This window comes from Diaphorina citri, unplaced genomic scaffold (assembly GCF_000475195.1).
Source record: "Diaphorina citri unplaced genomic scaffold, Diaci psyllid genome assembly version 1.1 scaffold368, whole genome shotgun sequence".
NCBI classification, from domain to species: Eukaryota; Metazoa; Arthropoda; class Insecta; order Hemiptera; family Psyllidae; genus Diaphorina; species Diaphorina citri.
The window spans coordinates 106,639-124,929 of record NW_007377803.1 but is presented as its reverse complement, the minus strand read 5'-3'; the positions used below and the strand labels follow the sequence as shown (position 1 = coordinate 124,929).

The 18,291-nt window shown below is 38.6% G+C and overlaps 2 protein-coding genes across 2 annotated transcripts in view; one reads left to right on the top strand and one right to left on the bottom strand.

Moving 5' to 3' along the window:
* Window positions 1-101: 101 nt before the first annotated feature.
* Window positions 102-7,923, bottom strand: LOC103508113 (ras-related protein Rab-28-like). Its single transcript, XM_008472646.3, has 3 exons — window positions 7,918-7,923; window positions 4,224-4,412; window positions 102-454 (listed from the first exon to the last, which is right to left on the bottom strand). The coding sequence occupies exons 1-3, from the start codon at window positions 7,921-7,923 to the stop codon at window positions 203-205; spliced, it is 447 nt and encodes a 148-aa protein (XP_008470868.1). The 3' UTR covers window positions 102-202.
* LOC103508112 (cilia- and flagella-associated protein 58-like) overlaps window positions 7,922-18,291 on the top strand; it is an 11,379-nt gene continuing 1,009 nt past the window's right edge. The window contains exons 1-7 of the mRNA XM_008472645.1: window positions 7,922-7,975; window positions 8,310-8,417; window positions 9,064-9,279; window positions 13,154-13,381; window positions 13,589-13,760; window positions 14,168-14,268; window positions 17,452-17,598. Of these exons, the coding sequence (XP_008470867.1) occupies window positions 7,922-7,975; window positions 8,310-8,417; window positions 9,064-9,279; window positions 13,154-13,381; window positions 13,589-13,760; window positions 14,168-14,268; window positions 17,452-17,598 (1,026 nt within the window). The remainder of the gene's footprint in view (window positions 7,976-8,309; window positions 8,418-9,063; window positions 9,280-13,153; window positions 13,382-13,588; window positions 13,761-14,167; window positions 14,269-17,451; window positions 17,599-18,291) is intronic.

The following is an 18,291-nucleotide window of genomic DNA, read 5'->3' as shown; positions in this document are numbered from 1 at the left end:
AGGCGCTTGACTGCCATGTAGAAGGTCCCGGCTTCGAATCCCACCATCGACAAAAAATTGTACTCGTTGTTCGATTGCAAATATTTCAACGGGTTAATTTCTGGTGTTCTCGTGTTGACCCAGCACTTAAATGGGAAGTATTGTGTCGCTTCTCGCCCATCTGATGAGAGGCATACTACGGGATGGGCACAGAAAAAGAGAATTATGCAAGATTTTCACTTACATTATCGCCAGTCCGGGCCGACACGGCAAAGGAGTGCAAGTGAAGTGACTGCGCCAGTTTAGCGTGCCGCTCGAGAGTGACAACTCTCTGGTGCTCCATATCTCCCTTATTGGCCACCAGGGCGACGTAGGTGGGGGTGCTACTCTTGCGGTTCAAATGGAACAGATCTACCCAGGTGGGGATCGAGTGGAAACTTTGACCACTTGTGATGTCGTACATGAAAATGACGATCTGAAAATGGAAATAAAAAGAAAATTAATAAAGAAAAGTAGTAGATATATGTATACAATTGTATTATAAACGCTATAAACCATCTAAATCCAAAATGGGTTCTTATTGACCTTATGACATGTCCCTTCATTTTGTCACCCGCCAGGACACCCCATCTTCATATCCGAAAATGGAATTGTTTTTAACCGAATGAAGTTCTTTCTGGACCTGATCAGCCGTAGGTACCTGTCATATCTACCTAATAGTGTGTGTGCTCATCAGATATCAGGTAAACCTGACCGACAGACCTGATCAGCCGTAGGTACCTGTCATATCTACCTAATAGTGTGTGTGCTCATCAGATATCAGGTAAACCTGACCGACGGACCTGATCAGCCGTACTTGTCAGGTCTACCTAATAGTGTGTGTGCTCAACAGGTATCAGGTAGACTTGACAGGCGGTCCTTACAAGGTGTAATTTTCAGGTCTACCTGATAGTGAGTTGCTGGTACGAGAAGAAATCGTTTCAGTTTCCAAAAGGAAAATGCAGCTTACTTTTCCACAAGACGGGTCACCCAAGAGCACCACTTTCAGCTGAATCTCATAGTTGTCGTTATGGAGGTTCAACATTTTCACCTCCAGCATAGACACCAGGCTCAGAACATTAGACGTCCGGGGCGAAATACATTAGGCTGAAAAGAAGAGTATTAAGAAGAGTGAATTTTGAGCTAATACTAATTGGACAGGATTAAGCAGAAAAGAACCATCCATAATTGAAATTGAATTAAGTATGAATGGTTCTTTTCTGCTAGCTGTGTACCTACACAACTACACACATACACGACGGCCTCCGATCTCCGATCCACATCGATCGACTATGTGTGCACAGCTTAATGCTGTTCAATTGTTACACGAAGTTCAAATCCTATACGGGCGCAGAAAAGGTAGGTATAATTTCTTCCAAGTTTCAACAAGAATCAAACTCTGCCTGCCAAAAAGAACTCGGAATTCTCAAGTTTTTAGAAACAGATTTGTTTTTGTCCTCCACGGTTCCAAAACTGTTTCACCGATTTTTGATTTATTGTCTGAAAGTTACCCGTCGCCACGAGTAATTTCTTTTTATATTTTTCCACCACAAAGTCCTACCTCAGCCGCCACTGGCAACCTACATGTTTAATTACTTGGCGTTCCATGAAGGTGACTAGATTAATGTTGAGAACTTGAATCTTGAATTAAGAGAAGAGAGAACGAACAGACGAAGAAGGAGGAGGAGAAGAAGAATGAGAACATGAAGGAGGAATAAGAAAAGGAGAAGAAGAAGAAGAAGAAGAAGAAGAAGAAGAAGAAGAAGAAGAAGAAGAACAAGGAGAAGAAGAAGAAAAAGAAGGAGGAGGAGAAGAAGAGGAAGGAGGAGAAGGAGAAGAAGAAGGAGGAGGAGAAGAAGAAGAAGAGGAAGAAGGAGGAGGACATGAAAGAGGAATAAAAAAAGGAGAAGAAGAAGAAGAAGGAGGAGGAGAAGAGAAAAACAAAGAGAGACCGAGGATAAAGAAGAGGACAAACAGAAAGAAAAGGATGAACAGGAAAAGGTGAAAGAGGAAGAGGAAGAATGAGGAAACTTGAAAACTTTTCTGGTTAAAACTTAAATTATGTAGAGCTCTAACCTAGAGATGTACACTATTGTATTAGAGTGTAAAGCATCTCTAAGACAGCTAACAGCTATCACTAACCCGCGGGTTTACAGTTCGAATCCAAGAATTGAAAATTTTATCAAGAATTGAAAATCTCCTCAGCAACTACTTGTTACTTTTATGAGTATAGGTACTTGGTTGGACTTCTATGATTTGAGTTAAGAGACTTAAGAGACTGTATTTTCCTTTCGGAAAACCGGTTCGATTTTGGAAACCGAAAGTTTCCCGAAGTTACACCTAAGCTGTGGCCCTGCCGTATTGGATTTTTTTTTTTTTTTTTTATATAAAATGTTGGTTTTGTTCTTTGTTCCTTATTTACGTATGGAAATTTATGAGATCTCAGGGGAAAACCAGAGAGAGAGAGAGAGAGAGAGAGAGAGAGAGAGAGAGGAGGGGGAAACCTGAAAAAGAGATAGATGGAGAGAGAGAGCTTGAAATGGGTATTTTGGGGAAGGTATAATCATTTTTTTGAGACTTTTATACTTTTTTTTTTTATTTTGTTTGAAGGAACATTTTAATTTGATTACATTGACCACTTCTCTATTTTTTTTTTTTTTTTTTTTTTTTAAGAGGTTTGACAGAGGGAACTGTAACTCTAGGGTCTTATCGTCCCGAAATCGGAGAGAGAAGGAAGACAGGATAGGAGAAAGCCAGCCGTTCCGAGAACGAACATTATCCCATCAGGATAAAATCCGCCCCGGGCGGGAATCGAACCCGCGACCTAGCGCTTACAAGGCAGACGCGCTACCAAGTACCAACCAAGCTAACTACTTGTTACTTTTATGAGTATAGGTACATGGTTGGACTTCTATGATTTGAGTTAAGATTAAGAGACTAAAGAGGATTTTCCTTTCGGAAAACCGGTTCAATTTTGGAAACCGAAAGTTTCCCGAAGTTACACCTAAGCTGTGGCCCTGCCATATTGGATTTTTTTATTTATATATATATATATAAAATGTTGGTTTTGTTCTTTGTTCCTTATTTAATACGTATGGAAATTTATGAGATCTCAGGGGAAATTTTTAAATGAAAAAAAAAAAAAAAAAAAAAAAAAAATAATAATAATAATAAAACCAAATTTTGTCGGCTTATCAGTGCAGTATAATATACAGTCCAAAAAGGTAACTATACTAAATTTTGACCTCTAGGTAGGTACTGAATATTTTCGAAAGAGAGGTGCTGATTGTGTTTAGAACTCAGTAGGTTCTACCAACGTATAGGTACCTAAATGAAAAGTAGGTAGGCAGATTGGTAGATATCAATCTAGGTAGGTATTGAACATCATTTTTCCAGTTCTCCCACGCTTTCAATTTAAACTTTCCGAAATAAAACCTTGAAACTCGTTAAAGCATCAAAATGAATGAAACTTTATTATTATTTTTCCAAATAAAATTATTTTAATACCTACAGCCTATAAAATATAAACACCTACCTGTAGGTACGTAAATATCAAAGGTAGTCTATCGTACTCGTACTGAGATATCAAACTTTTTGAGGGCATTAACCTCGGACAGACGAGAATAATTTAATAACATTGGGGTAGGTAGTAGATAGGTTATAGGTCGCTACCTACATCCCGCTGTGTGCTGTGTGGGATGTTGTTTAGATACCTACCTAATTAAACTTCTAATGGTTTTACTTTATTGTTGAACTGAGGAAGTGAATTCTCAGTTTTAACTCGAAGGTACAAACTACATGGGTCTGGTAGCGCGTCTGCATTGTAAGCGCTAGGCCGCGGGTTCGATTCCCGCCCGGGGCGGATTTTATCCTGAACGGACAATGTTCGGAACGGCTGGCTTTCTCCTATCCTGCCTTCCTTCTCTCTGTTTGATTTCGGGACGATAAGACCTTGGCAGTTACAGTTCCCTGTACCTATAATCCCTGTGCCTATAATCATTTTTTTTTTTTTTTTTTTTTACTGTTTCACCATTCAGGTAACTCTCAAACGATTTGTCTGAATATTTTGGACGAAAGAATCCTTGTAATAACACCTACTGAGAATGCCAGCAGATCGATCCGCATAATAGGTAATAGGTAGGTACCGAGTGGATTATGTATAGTTTCCCCGTTTGAAAATCTCACCCCACGCCCCTGGTACTTACATTGGCAGAAGATAGATAGGTTTTCACGAGACCGGCACTGCTTTCGTTCGCCTTCCCCCCTATATCCCACAGGATCAGCTTTACGCCCCTGTTCTGAATGGTGAGTAGTTTGAGATGGAAATCAGGGCCGGAGGTTGGGTAGTATTGGCGGGTGAACTCGTCTTGGGTGTAGCGGGTGGAGAAACACGACTGAGGGGGCAAATGAAACAGTGAAACATTAGAAGTGTGGGATAAAACAGCAATAGATGAAGCAATTACCTATATTTATTTAGCCATGAAACCACCTTTTTCGAACCCGGGACCTTCTGCATGGCAAGCAATAGCGTTACCACTTAGGCTAAAAGTGATCCCACCATAGATAGGTATTGGTAGCGCCTGTACTAAACCATTGGAAATTCAACATCTAAGGCCAGCCACAACTGATAATGTGTGTGCTCATACTTTCCTTATCCTATAGGAAGGAAAGTAATGTAATCGGGTCAAAATTTCGATGGTCAGTTTTTAGTGCCAAAAAACGTTTTGAGGTCTCTAGAGCCTAAATACAAAGTTTCAGCCATTGGTCCGTGTGTCTGTCCTTCTGTCTGTCTGTAAACAAAAAACCTATCTCGAGAACGATAAGAGCTAGAGACTTGAAATTTGGTATGTAGCTGTCAAATGTGACAATAAGGATGCGACACGAAACTTTTGGTTAAGATCGGTGCAACGCTTGGCGGCATTTCGGCCGCTTTTTGGTGGTTTTTGGTGTAATTCAATAATATCTCGGGAACGGTATGAGCTAGAGACTTGAAATTTGGTATGTAGTCCACAAATGTGACAAGGATGCGACACTAAACGTTTGGTTAAGATAGGTGCTGCGGTTGGCGGTATTTGACCGCTTTTTGGCGGGTTTCGACCGTTTTTTGGCGGTTTTCAACGATACTGACTAAACGGTGAGAGATATTGTAAAAGTTACAATAGAACAACACCCAAATAAGCATCATTTCAGAATAGGATAAAGAAAGTCGTGTGATGTTCACACCAGATTTTTTAAATATTGACATAATATAGGTACCTATATGTACCTAGGTACTTCCTACATAATTATCTATTTACACAATTAGGTATGTATGTTACAAAGGTATGTATGTTACATAGGTATGTATGTTACATTTTCTTGGAAAAAGCTGTGGGATTCTTTTCTCTCCCCCCCCCCCCCCCCAGCGGGTTGGGTTTTTTTTCCCCCCCCCCCCCCCCCCAGGGCGGGTTTTATCCTAAACAGATAAGGTTCGTTCTCGGAACGTCTGGCTTTCTCCTATCCTGTCTTCCCTCTCTTTTCGCGTTCGTGATGATAAAAACAGTTACAGTTCCCTCTATCAAACAATCAAACCTTTCCAAAGAGAGAGAGAGAGAGAGACGGAGAGAGAGAGAAGAAGAAAGGTCGGCAACTATAGGTATATTCTATTACTGTATTACTTACCTACCTTCTTGTTTACGTTACGAAATACCTATAAGTCCTCAAAAAGATACATGAAGTGAATATTACAAGTTTACAACTTTACACTTAAATTGCGGAACCAAATATCCCTCCAGAGCATTAACAAGTTGTTTTTCCCCACACACACACAAAAACACAATTTCCTAGCAGTCAATAAGTCTGCAAGTATATTGGAGACGACACAAATTCAAATTATTTAATTAAATTGGAAACTTGGGCGCTTAATGGAAACAAATTATTATTTGAAGAAATTCGGAGGGAGAGTGTTTTTGTGTTTGTTTAACCGAAAATCAATGTGGAAATGAATGGTCAACACGAACAACAATGTTTTTAATGTGACTTTTCAGTTTTCAATTTCAGTGAAAAGTGTTTTTCACGATTTTAGTATATTTTTCGACTTCCCCCCTGTGCAGACTAAAGTTTTGTTTTTGTTTACGTTACGGTTGTCATGGGAACAAAGTTTGTTAGAAGTAAAGTCCGTTATCCGTTCACATGTGATGTGTTAAGTTTACAAGGGCAAAGTTAGTCCAGTGGTAACGCGCTTGCTTGCCTTGTAGAAGGTCCCGGGTTCGAATCCCACGATCGACAAAAATTTGTAACTCGTTGGTATTTCCATTGCAAATTTTCTAACGGGTTACTTTCTGGTCTTCTCGTGTTGATCCATCATATCATTTAAATGGGAAGTAGGTATTGTGCCTCTTCTCGTTCATCTGATGAGGGACAGACTAGATACGGGATGGGCATGCTACGACACAGACAACAAGAGTGTATAGGTACCTACTTGATATAATGTAGCGGTTTTTACTTTCCTTATCCTATAGGAAGGAAAGTAGATAATGTAATCGGGTCAAATTTTCGATGGTCAGTTTTTAGTGCCAAAAAGCGTTTTGAGGTCTCTAGAGCCTAAATACAAAGTTTCAGCCATTGGTCCGTGTGTCTGTCCTTCTGTCTGTCTGTAAACAAAAAACCTATCTCGAGAACGATAAGAGCTAGAGACTTGAAATTTGGTATGTAGCTGTCAAATGTGACAATAAGGATGCGACACGAAACTTTTGGTTAAGATCGGTGCAACGCTTGGCGGCATTTCGGCCGCTTTTTGGTGGTTTTCGGTGTAATTCAATAATATCTCGGGAACGGTATGAGCTAGAGACTTGAAATTTGGTATGTAGTTCGCAAATGTGACAAGGATGAGTTAGTTGCTGCACTTGGCGGTATTTTGACCACTTTTGAACAGATTTCGACCGGTTTTTTTTGCGGTTTTCAGCTATACCGACTAAACGGTTAGAGATAATACCTACTGAAATTGGGCCCCCTGATAACAAACAATTCATTATCACCCCCCCACCCTGTATTGATAACACAATCTCGTCCCTATGGCAACCCCGTACATTATAATCCAGGAGAAAACCTTTACAAAGATAATGGAGAAACTTCTTGTAAAAACCGCGAGTTATATTGTGAGAGGTAGTAAATATAAAGCAAAATATAGTAAAGATAAAGTAAAATATAGTATACACGTAAATAGAAACAGTAAATATAAAGTATAAACATAAATAGTAAATGTAAATTGTAAACATGAAGAATGTAAAGTTTAGGTGCGGTGTTCCAGAGTAACCATCAAGTCACAAATCTTCACTACTTCCCCCATAATCCTTCTCCTTTTCATTAACTTCTTCATTACCTCATCTCATTCTTCTTCCTTCCCTCCTTTCCCAACAGTCCTTCTCTTCCTATACTTCTTCTGAAGTCTTTTCTTCTTTTACTCTTAACTTCTCCTCTGTCCACAATCATTTTATCTTCCTAACTTTTCTTCCCATCCTTCTTTATTCCTTTACTACTTTTTCTAATACACTTCTTTTTCCTTCCACGTCCTCTCTTTCTGTTCTTACACTCCTTCTGAGGTCTCTTCTGGTTCTCCCTTTTATTTCACTCCTCTTTCCATATTTCTTCCTTCAATCATCTCTTTGCACTCCTTTCTTCAAAGACCACTTCTTTCCTACCTCCTATATAAGTTTCTTATTTCTTTCTGATCTTACCAGATCTTTCCTCTTTTCCTTTAGAGTGTTTAGAGGTTTAGACTAAGCACATAAAAATTAGCTCTGCCGCAATTCCTTTCTTTAAGAGAGTTTTTGAGTGTTTAGACTAAAAACATACTAAGATCTACCGCAATTTTTGAACCTGCTGGAATCGAATCTGGCACCTTGCGTCTCCACTACTAACCACCATGGCTATGAAGCGGATTCTGGAAACACGAAAGTCGACGTTACGACTCAAAGCGGTAAGTGCTCCGAAATATGACCTTTATGATTTCAAAAAATACTGTTTTGAAATGAGCACTTTTTTCATTGTTTATTTTATTCTCCTCATTCAGGACTTTTACAGCCAGCCTAGTTAGCTCAGAGGGTAGCGCGTCTGCCTTGTAAGCGCTAGGTCGAGGGTTCGATTCCCGCCCGGGGCGGATTTTATCCTAAACGGGTCAGGTTCGTTTTCAGAACAACTGGCTTTCTCCTATCTATGCATGTCTTCCTCTTCGATTTCGGGACGAAAAGACCTCATATCAGTAGTTACAGTTCCTTCTATCAAAAATTTTAAAAAAGGAATTTCCTTTGCAGGCGCTATTATCCCGCTATCAGCAAGCTGTGTCGAGTAAGGATGAGATTGAGAGACAAGTCGAAGATCAGGAGAATAGCTTCAAGGAGTTGGAAACTATTTATTCTAAGGTAAGTACATATACATACCTATGTAGATATAGGTACCAAAGTACTTGAGCAGTGAAGGACTATTCACAGCCGGTGAAAAAAATGGTTATCCAGCAGCAAAGTCAGCTTGAAAGATGGCTCGTCTGCCTTGTAAGCGCTAGGTCACTGGTTCAATTTTCGCTGGGGGCGGATTTTATCCTAAAAAAAAATAAAAAAATAGGTTCGGCTGGCTTTTTTCTGCCCTGTCCTGCTCTCTTTGATTTTCGGGACGATAAGACCATAGCAGTTACAGTTCCCTCTGTCAAAACCTAAAAAAAAAAAAAAAAAAAAAAAAAAAAAAAAAAAAAAATGTCACCTACCTTTATATAAAGTGGTGCCATTTTAAACTGTTCCGATAAAGGGGCATGTCCTAATTCGACAGTCTAAATAAAGCACTAATACTAAACAGCAAAACTCACTTTGTTAATTTAGTCTTTCGTTATACCGCTTTAGAGAAAAGTAGCTATATACAGGGTGTCCCGTTACTAAAATCTCTCTCTTTCTCTCTCTCTAGTTAGGCTTAGCTTAGGAGATTTTTATTGTATAAATCTATTATGAAAAAATATATAAGAACATTCAATCCAAATTCAAAAAAAATTCTCCTCTCTCTCTCTCTCTTTCCCGCCAGGTCATCGAAGAAATCCAAACCGAGCCCAAACTGTCCAAATTCGAGGACGACATCGCCCGTATTTGGGACTCTCGGGTGAAAATCAACTCCTTCATTCGTCTCCTATTGGACAAAATCCAGGAGGTGAAAGGGGAGATGACCAAAATGCAGGACCAGTTTAATGCCACCCTGAAAACGAAGGAGGGGGACGCTCAGGTCATACAGGACCTGAAACAGGTGGGTGTCCTACATTGGGTGCCGATAGGGATTGCAATGCGGGATCCCGCAATCCCGCGGGATCCCGCACCTTTTTCCAATCCCGCAATCCCGCAGTTTTTAGCTGCTGGATTTGCGGGATTTGCGGGATTTTTCGGAATTAATGGATCCATGAATTAAGATAAAAATACCACAAAGAAAAGGTTTAAAATAGGTCGAATAACCCTTTTTTTATGAACTCTACAGGCACCTTGATTTTTCTGTCTACAGGTAGTCTGGTTTCAAGTAGTGTTTCTTTTGTTCTCCTGATTTGAAAGGATGATATTGGTCTTGCAAATCTTGTATTTCTATCCATTCCTCCTACATCTGTTGAAGCAGAAAGAGCTTTTTCAGCCGCTGGTTTAATATGTTCTCACTTGAGGACCAGATTGTCAGACCAAAGTTTGTCAAGTTTATGTTTTTTGAGATCTCACTTTCAGATGAACAAATGCAGACCATCAACTGACCATGGACCATGCCTACATATTGACTAAGATTTAATTCATTTGACAATTTTCACCTACTTTCAATTTTCAATTCTGTTCTGTTTGTTCTGTTTACTTGAATTCATGTTCTGTTTGTTTAATTTTTTGTTTTGTTTTTATCCACAAGTTTCTATTTTCACGGTATAAACGCTAGAATTTGGTGGTAAAGATCGTTATCTTTATTCAGCAGTGGATTGATAACAGCTGGTTATGATGATGGTGACGATGAAAACGAATTAAATTTTGTTTACCTATTGTACAGTTTTGTGATTAAAAGGTTAGCAATTACTTCAAATAGAAAGAAAATCGCAAAGAAAGAGTTTCAGTCACCTTTGGCGGGGGTTTAGGTGATAAATACCTATGTTGCCCCTTCAATTGCATAAGTGCGGGATCCCGCGCTGGATCCCGCGGGATTGGCCAAATCCCGCGCGGGATCCCGCGGGATTGGAAACGTGCGGGATTTGCGACCCCTAGGTGCCGATGGCCTATTTTGAGTTCCAAGACTCTTTTGTGATTTCCAAAATTGTATTATTAATTAGTTAGATTACATATTTAGATTGCCTATAGGTATTTTTGTTGGTTGTCCTTAATTGGTGCTGGGTGCCAAGTTCCTATGGAGTTGCAGCACTCTTTTGTGATTAGATTACGAAAATTATATTATTATGTAGTAGTTATTTAAGTTAGTTAAAATAAGAGTGCATATTTAGAGTGCCCAAGGTACATAATTTGATCGCAATCACAAACTTTACACACTCTGCTGCTGCTGCTGCTGCTGCTGCTGCTTCTCCACCTTCTTCGTCTTCTCCTTCTCCTCCTCCTCCTCCTCCTTCTTCTTTGTCTTCTCCTCCTTCTTCTTTTTTACCCTCCTGTTTCTCCTCCTGCTACTCTTTATTTTCCCTCTTCTCCTTATCCTTTTTTCTTAGTAACTCTTTTTTTCCTTCTCCTTCTTCTCCCGAGCTTCTCTCTCTCCTCTTGCATCTTCCTCTTCTTTTTCTTCTTCTCCTCCTCCTTCCTTTCTTCTTCTTCTTCTCTTCCAGCTTCTAGCTCGTCCAGAAAGAAACAAGGGTAAAAGAAAATTTATTAAACCCAGAAGAAAGAAGAGTAAAAAACATAGGGAAAAAAAATATAATATACCTAGGTATCTATATATCTATTTACCGATCTAAAAATAGGAGCTATCATACCTACACTCGAGAGTAAAAAATGGGAACAGTTTCCATTTCCAAATTTCCACTCGGACAGCCTTTTATGAATGTTCTAAAAGAAGGTTATGAATGTTCAGGGGCACGGTTGGTCCAGTGGTAACGCGCTTGCTTGCCATGTAGAAGGTACCCTCTCTCTCTCTCTCTCTCTCTCTCTCTCTCTCTCTCTCTCTCTCTCTCTCTCTCTCTGTCTCTCTTTCTCTCTCTCTTATATTCGTCTTCATGCCTGATACCTGATACCTACCTTTCGTAGGGTATTTTTTTTCTATTTTTACTAGGTACTCTTTCTTTCTTAGTACCTACCTATTAAGTTACCTATTATTTTTAAGCATCATAGGAGAGCGTATGAACCTAGGTGGTGGGTGTAATGGGCCTTTTTGTCTTATAGCCAGGTCTACAAATTGAGTTAACTCCGTTTAAGTTGGACTCTTTTTAAAATTTTTTGGAACTCTAAAAAAAAAAAAAAAAAAAAAAAAAATCGGAAAATTTCTGTAGGACATTTTTGAAAAAAATTTTGCAATTTTTCTCCAACTTTATAGAATGCAACACAATACTTCTTCAGAGAGAGAGAGAGAGAGCAAGAAAGAGAGAGAAAAAAAGAGAAAGAGAGAGAGAGATGGAAAGAGTGAGAGAGAGAGAGAGAGAAAGAAAGAAAGATAGAAACTTCTTGTTAGAAATGAAAGAGTTTGAGAAAATTGTGTTGTTTGGACTTGAGGCACCAACTTTTTCAAACAAAACAAAATAAATCACAGACAGTACCTAAGTATAGAGTTGGGAACTTTTTCACACCTGTCAAAATATGCCTACAGATTTCTACAGAATACAGACCTTTTGATAGGTAGGGTCAATGGTAGAATAGAAGAGAAGAAAAGAGAAGAGAGGAGAAGAGAAGAGAAGAGAAGAGAAGAGAAGAGAAGAGAAGAGAAGAGAAGAGAAGAGAAAATATTTCAACGGGTTACTTTCTGGTGTTCCCGTGTTGACCCAGCACCTAAATGGGAAGTATTGTGTCTCTTCTCTTTTTTTTTTTTTTTTTTTTTTTTTTGAGGTTGGTGGTTCATCAATCGGGGAACGTCATCTGTGACATTCATGGATGTTTAACACACTTCTACTTCTTCATATTGCGTCTCCTTTCGTTTGGAAGTATCATGGTAATCCTGGCTGCTTTTAAGAAATCTGCATATGATTGCAAATTAACACAATTGAAATCCCTTAAATATTGAAAAAGCTCCCAAATTCAATCTGTTCCGAAATTTTTGCACGTGAGTGTGTTATCTACTTCTAAAGAACTCTTCTTAATTAGAAAAAAAGAAATCCTAATAAAAGTACGTAAAGGAAAAGAATAGAAAAAAAATAGAAAAGAAAAAGAAGGAAGTAAGAAAGAGAAGAATTATATTATGAATAATAAATTGAAGGAAAAAACAATGCTGGTCCCAGTCGCGTAGAACGAGGGAAAACGGTGAAAAAAAAAAGACACTGAAAATGGATAAAGGAGTATTAGACCGGGAGTTCGACCTGTACTCCTACAAAAAAAACCTCCTACTTTTTACAAAAAAAAAAAATAAATAAATAAATAAATAAATAAATAATATAATAATTAAAAAAAAAAACTCCAATGGGTCTCTTTCTCTATTTCTAATATTTGTTGTTTATTATTTTTAGATATCTTATGTAATTTTTTTTATAACATAGAAAAAAAAATCTTTTATTTGAAAATTTGCCATCCCGAAATATTCCTCTGCTTTTCCCTACTGCAATAGATTGCAAAGAAGAGATAATGAAGAAAACAAAAAGCAAGTCCGTCTGACAATAATCAGGATGAATAATATGAACGAAATAAAATTAAAAAGAAATAAGGAAGGAACAGAACTCTCTTAATTAAAATTAAAATAAAAAAAAATAAAGAAAAGAAAAATAGGGAACCGTCTAACAAAATGAAGAATAAATTTTGGCATATGAAAAGAAAGAAAGAAAGAAAGAAAGAAAGAAAGAAAAAACTGTTGTTCATCATCCAACGCATTTCTCCTATCCAAGAGGTTTCCATTTCAGAGGTCGTGGGTTCAGTTCTCGAGCACCTTTGAGATTGACTATAAAGGTCAGATCCACAAGGTCAAACCTCTAACGCTAACCTACTAACAACCCCCGATTAAATTCTCATCATCTCTTCTGCAGGAAATCGACAAGGGCCTTCAAACCATCGAAGCCCTCCAAGCGGCCGAGCTCGCGGCCGAAGAGACGGCCACGGGCCTCCGCGAGCAGATAGCTGTTCTCAACAGCGAGATAGATGGCCTTAAGAAACAAATGGAGGCTGAGGATGGAGGAGGTTTGCCGGCGGCCAAGAGCAAAGAGAGCCACAACCGAGAGAAAGAAAGGCTGCTGAACGAGATTGATAATTTGAAGGTGAGATTTTTTTGAGGAGGTTGTTTGCCGCTGTAGAAAATTCCAAGATTTTTATAGTAACAGGGGGTTTTAATACCTTTAGAAACAAGGAAAATATGTAATAAAAAAAACTATCGAACACTATCGATGGCGCCGACTATCGATAGTTCTCCTCCTCTAGTAAGTGTACCTGATTATAAGAACCCATATTCTTCTATGTATTAACAGGTGGAATTGAAAGAAGCGACAGACTACCGGCGACGAGTGGAGAACAGTTGTGAAACCATGGACGAAGAGATGATCAAACTCAAGATGGAACTAGGACAAGCTATCAATGAGAAAGTCAAACAAATCAAATTCCGAGAAACATTGGAGATGGATCTGGAAAGTACTCGTAAAGGTAATATAGAGCAATACCTAGAGATGGATCTGGAAAGTATACTCGCAAAGGTAATGAAAAACATGATGATGAATTGATGACATTATCAAAAAACTTCCCAAACTAAGAAACTAGGTACATACTACACTGAGAAAAAAACTAGAGTGCCGGAAGCCTAATCTGGTGATTGGGGTTTCTGCACCCTAATATTGAAATCTACATAATATCAGGAAGCTCGACACTATAATAATAGCATTCCAACAGCCCAAATCAGGAGAAGTAACCCAATAATCAATAATAGAGTTCTTCCACCCTAAACTTGTGGCACCCTGTCACCATTTTTTTCTCAATGAAGATTGAATAAAATTTGATTTTCTCTATGAAAATTCCTACGAGAATTTTCAAAACTGCCATGGATATTCTTGCAGGTTATCTGGACAAATGTATTGAAATCAAGGAGTTTGAAAACCAACATGCCAAGATCCAACAAGAATACAATGAACTGGATCATCAGTATAAACAACTCAAGGTAAGATGACCGCCAAATTCAGACAATTTAGCGAAATTGTGCCAAAGAAACCTCGAAAGGTGGCAGGTTCGATTCCCCCTACTTTATCCTAACCAGATAATAGAATAGACAATAGAACATACGTTGTTTATCCTGCTTGAATGAGACTAAAAAGTCCCTTTACCCCAGCAGTCTAAACAAGAGGTTTGACAGAGGGAACTGTAACTGCTATGGTCTTATCGTCGCGAAATCGAAGAGAGAAGTAAGACAGGATGGGAGAAAGCCAGCCGTTCCGAGAACGAACATTGTCCCATCAGGATAAAATCCGGCCCGGGCGGGAATCGAACCCGCGGCCTAGCGCTTACAAGGCAGACGCACTACCAACTAAGCTAACTAGGCTGGCTAGCTATGTACTTAAAAGTCCCTTTTGCTTTCGCGCCTATGAGAGCTACTTTTTGTTACAGTAGTTACCTTTACCTCAGTCATTTTGTATTTTACCTCTCTACCTCTCGCCATTACTAACCCTATATCTACCTACCTATTGTACTTAAAAAAGAAAAGACGATAAAAAGAAGAAGAAAAAAAAGTAAAAAAATGAAAAAAAAAAAAAAAAAAGTCAGACGTTTAATAAAAAATACTTTGAAACTGTTCTAGGCCAACTGTTTGGCAGACGAGACACCCAAGGGAGACAATTTTTTTTCCACTCTCCTCTCTTTTTTTTAGCCTTTTCTTTCAAATCCTTTATCTCCTCTTTCCCCCCCCCCCCCCCCAAACATAGCTCCTGTTTTTTATTTGGGTAAATAATTTGTTAACTCAGGGAGTTTGTGAATTATCGTCACATCCATAGATAAAATAGAAATTTGAAAGAAAAGAAAAAAAAAGTGGAAAAAGGAATAGAAAAGTGCAAAAGAAAGAAAGTTTTTAAGAAAAAGCTTTGACTCTGTTGGGACTAGGGTAGGTTTAATCTCTATTAGTTTATTTCCACTTGAATCTTCCTGAGAAGAGAAGAGAAGAGAAGAGAAGAGAAGAGAAGAGAAGAGAAGAGAAGAGAAGAGAAGAGAAGAGAAGAGAAGAGAAGAGAAGAGAAGAGAAGAGAAGAGAAGAGAAGAGAAGAGAAGAGAAGAGAAGAGAAGAGAAGAGAAGAGAAGAGAAGAGAAGAGAAGAGAAGAGAAGAGAAGAGAAGAGAAGAGAAGAGAAGAGAAGAGAAGAGAAGAGAAGAGAAGAGAAGAGAAGAGAAGAGAAGAGAAGAGAAGAGAAGAGAAGAGAAGAGAAGAGAAGAGAAGAGAAGAGAAGAGAAGAGAAGAGAAGAGAAGAGAAGAGAAGAGAAGAGAAGAGAAGAGAAGAGAAGAGAAGAGAAGAGAAGAGAAGAGAAGAGAAGAGAAGAGAAGAGAAGAGAAGAGAAGAGAAGAGAAGAGAAGAGAAGAGAAGAGAAGAGAAGAGAAGAGAAGAGAAGAGAAGAGAAGAGAAGAGAAGAGAAGAGAAGAGAAGAGAAGAGAAGAGAAGAGAAGAGAAGAGAAGAGAAGAGAAGAGAAGAGAAGAGAAGAGAAGAGAAGAGAAGAGAAGAGAAGAGAAGAGAAGAGAAGAGAAGAGAAGAGAAGAGAAGAGAAGAGAAGAGAAGAGAAGAGAAGAGAAGAGAAGAGAAGAGAAGAGAAGAGAAGAGAAGAGAAGAGAAGAGAAGAGAAGAGAAGAGAAGAGAAGAGAAGAGAAGAGAAGAGAAGAGAAGAGAAGAGAAGAGAAGAGAAGAGAAGAGAAGAGAAGAGAAGAGAAGAGAAGAGAAGAGAAGAGAAGAGAAGAGAAGAGAAGAGAAGAGAAGAGAAGAGAAGAGAAGAGAAGAGAATAAAATAGGATGGAAGAGAATAGAATACAAGTACCTAAGGGTTCACTGAACTGAAGAATTCTAAAGAAAGAAGCTTTTAAGGAATGCGTCAAGTGAATTCTAAGATCTAGGTATTAAGGAGGAGGAGGAGGAGAAGAAGAAGAAGAAGAAGAAAAAGAAGAAGGAGAAAAAGAGAAGACTTTATAAACACCCTGTAGAAACGTCTGCAAGATGTATTTTGTGATATATTAATTTCAGATTTCAGGGCAATCTTCATTCATACTAGGTAATATTGAAATAAGTACCATAAATGTACACCTATATTTAGATAAAATACCTAACCCTTTGATTTATCTAAATTATGTACATAATTATTCAGCAGTAGATGGAAGTAGGTCAAATCTGTCAAAGGTCAAATCTGGCGTGGAGAAATTTTATTCAAAAGTATCTACATACCTATGTATCTACTTGAATCTACCAATTTAGGCAATAAAAAGACAACGCCTATATTTAGATCTGTAAGTAGGAGGAAGAAAGACAGAGAGTATTTTGTGTTTGAAGTTTTTCTCCCAAGGTTGAGGACCTTTGAAGAGGATACCTGCCCCCCCCTCGAAGGTCGTCAAATCTTTTCAAGAAGCGAAAATAAGCAGAAGGATGAGGAGGAGAAAAAGGAGGAGGAGGAAGGAGGAGGAGGAGAAGGAGGAGAAAAAGGAGGAGGAGGAGGAGGAGGAGAAGAAGAAGAAGAAGGAGGAGGAGGAGAAGAAAGAGATGAAGAAGCAGATGAAAGGGGAAAGAAGAAAAGTGAAAAGTTTTCTTTTTTAATCCAAATTCCAAGGAGGTAGGTGAAAAAGTTTGAATGACAAAGAGAAAAACAAGAATAGCTTCTTTATTATACGTAATATGATTAGGGTACCTGCCTGCTTGTCTACAAATAATTTCATTTATTTTTAGATTCTGTCATTTCAATAGATGTAAAAGAAATAACTTATACGTTATACTCTTCACTGAGTTGGTAGGGTACTAGGGTGTTTTGTGCAATGTCTTTAAAAGTTTATATGGACATTTTTCTTTGTTGTAATATCCCTGTTTATACACTGATGATGCCCAGAGCGCGAAACATGTCTGTTTTTCTATAAATAAGAATACCCTACCAACCCAGTGAAGACTATAAGTTACTTATCTTTTACATCTATTGTTATGGAACTTCACAAAGTTACTCCATCATGATATTGATTCTGTCGTTTCGTGAAAATTATTTCAGGTGTCAGAGACATAGGTAAATAGGTACATAGATGGGGAGGTTGCTGTTGTTGTTCTTGTTTTTGGAGGAAAATTCGGTGCGGTGCAGAGTTGTTCTCTTCTCTTCTATTTATATTTATATTTTGCAGATCTCCTACGATCGACAAACCCTGCTGAATGACCAGACGGCACACCGGGCGGTCAAACTACAAGACGAGCTGGTCCAAACACAAACCAAACTGAAACAGATAGACCAGGAGTACCTTCTGGTGAAAACCCAGTACACCAGTAACCAGGCTAGTGATGTTCATAATCCATTATTTTTCATAATCGATTAATCGAATATTTCATTCTATTTTGCCTTGTTTCAGATCATCCAGATATTCATTCGTCCATCAGGAATCAAATAAGGTAAGCTCACAACTTCACCATTTACTAGTTCCCCGCTTAATATGTTAAGGCGGTCTCTTCCTGATCCCTTATGTGCCGCGTCCATTTTAGTTTAGGACTATTGTACTACCAAATTCTCCGCTTAATATACCTACTATGCTAAATTTTACAACTTGACTTGGAATCAAACCACCAACCTCCAGATTCAAAGTCCATGGTGTCGTGGTTAGCACTTTGGACTTTGATGTTGGATTTCACCAATATTTATTCGGTCCTTAGAACTCCTGTTAAACTAACAGCCAGTTAAGTTCCATTTAATTTGTATTGGCTTAACAGGGCTGTTAAGCTAACGGGCTGTTTGAGTCTGGAAAGAAGGTTGGTGAAATCCACCATCAGTACATTAGATGACGTCATCAATGTGACCAGGAGTAAAAAAACTACGCGGTCACTGTCACTGCACCAGCTAACCAGTCGCACCGGTTAGGAGTAGAAAAAGTTGTCATTAGTTCCAAAAATATCCGCTGCCAAAGATTCTCAAAGAAGTTGGGAAGAATGGATTGAAAAGCATAAATGTTCACAGATGAAGCCATATTTTTTTA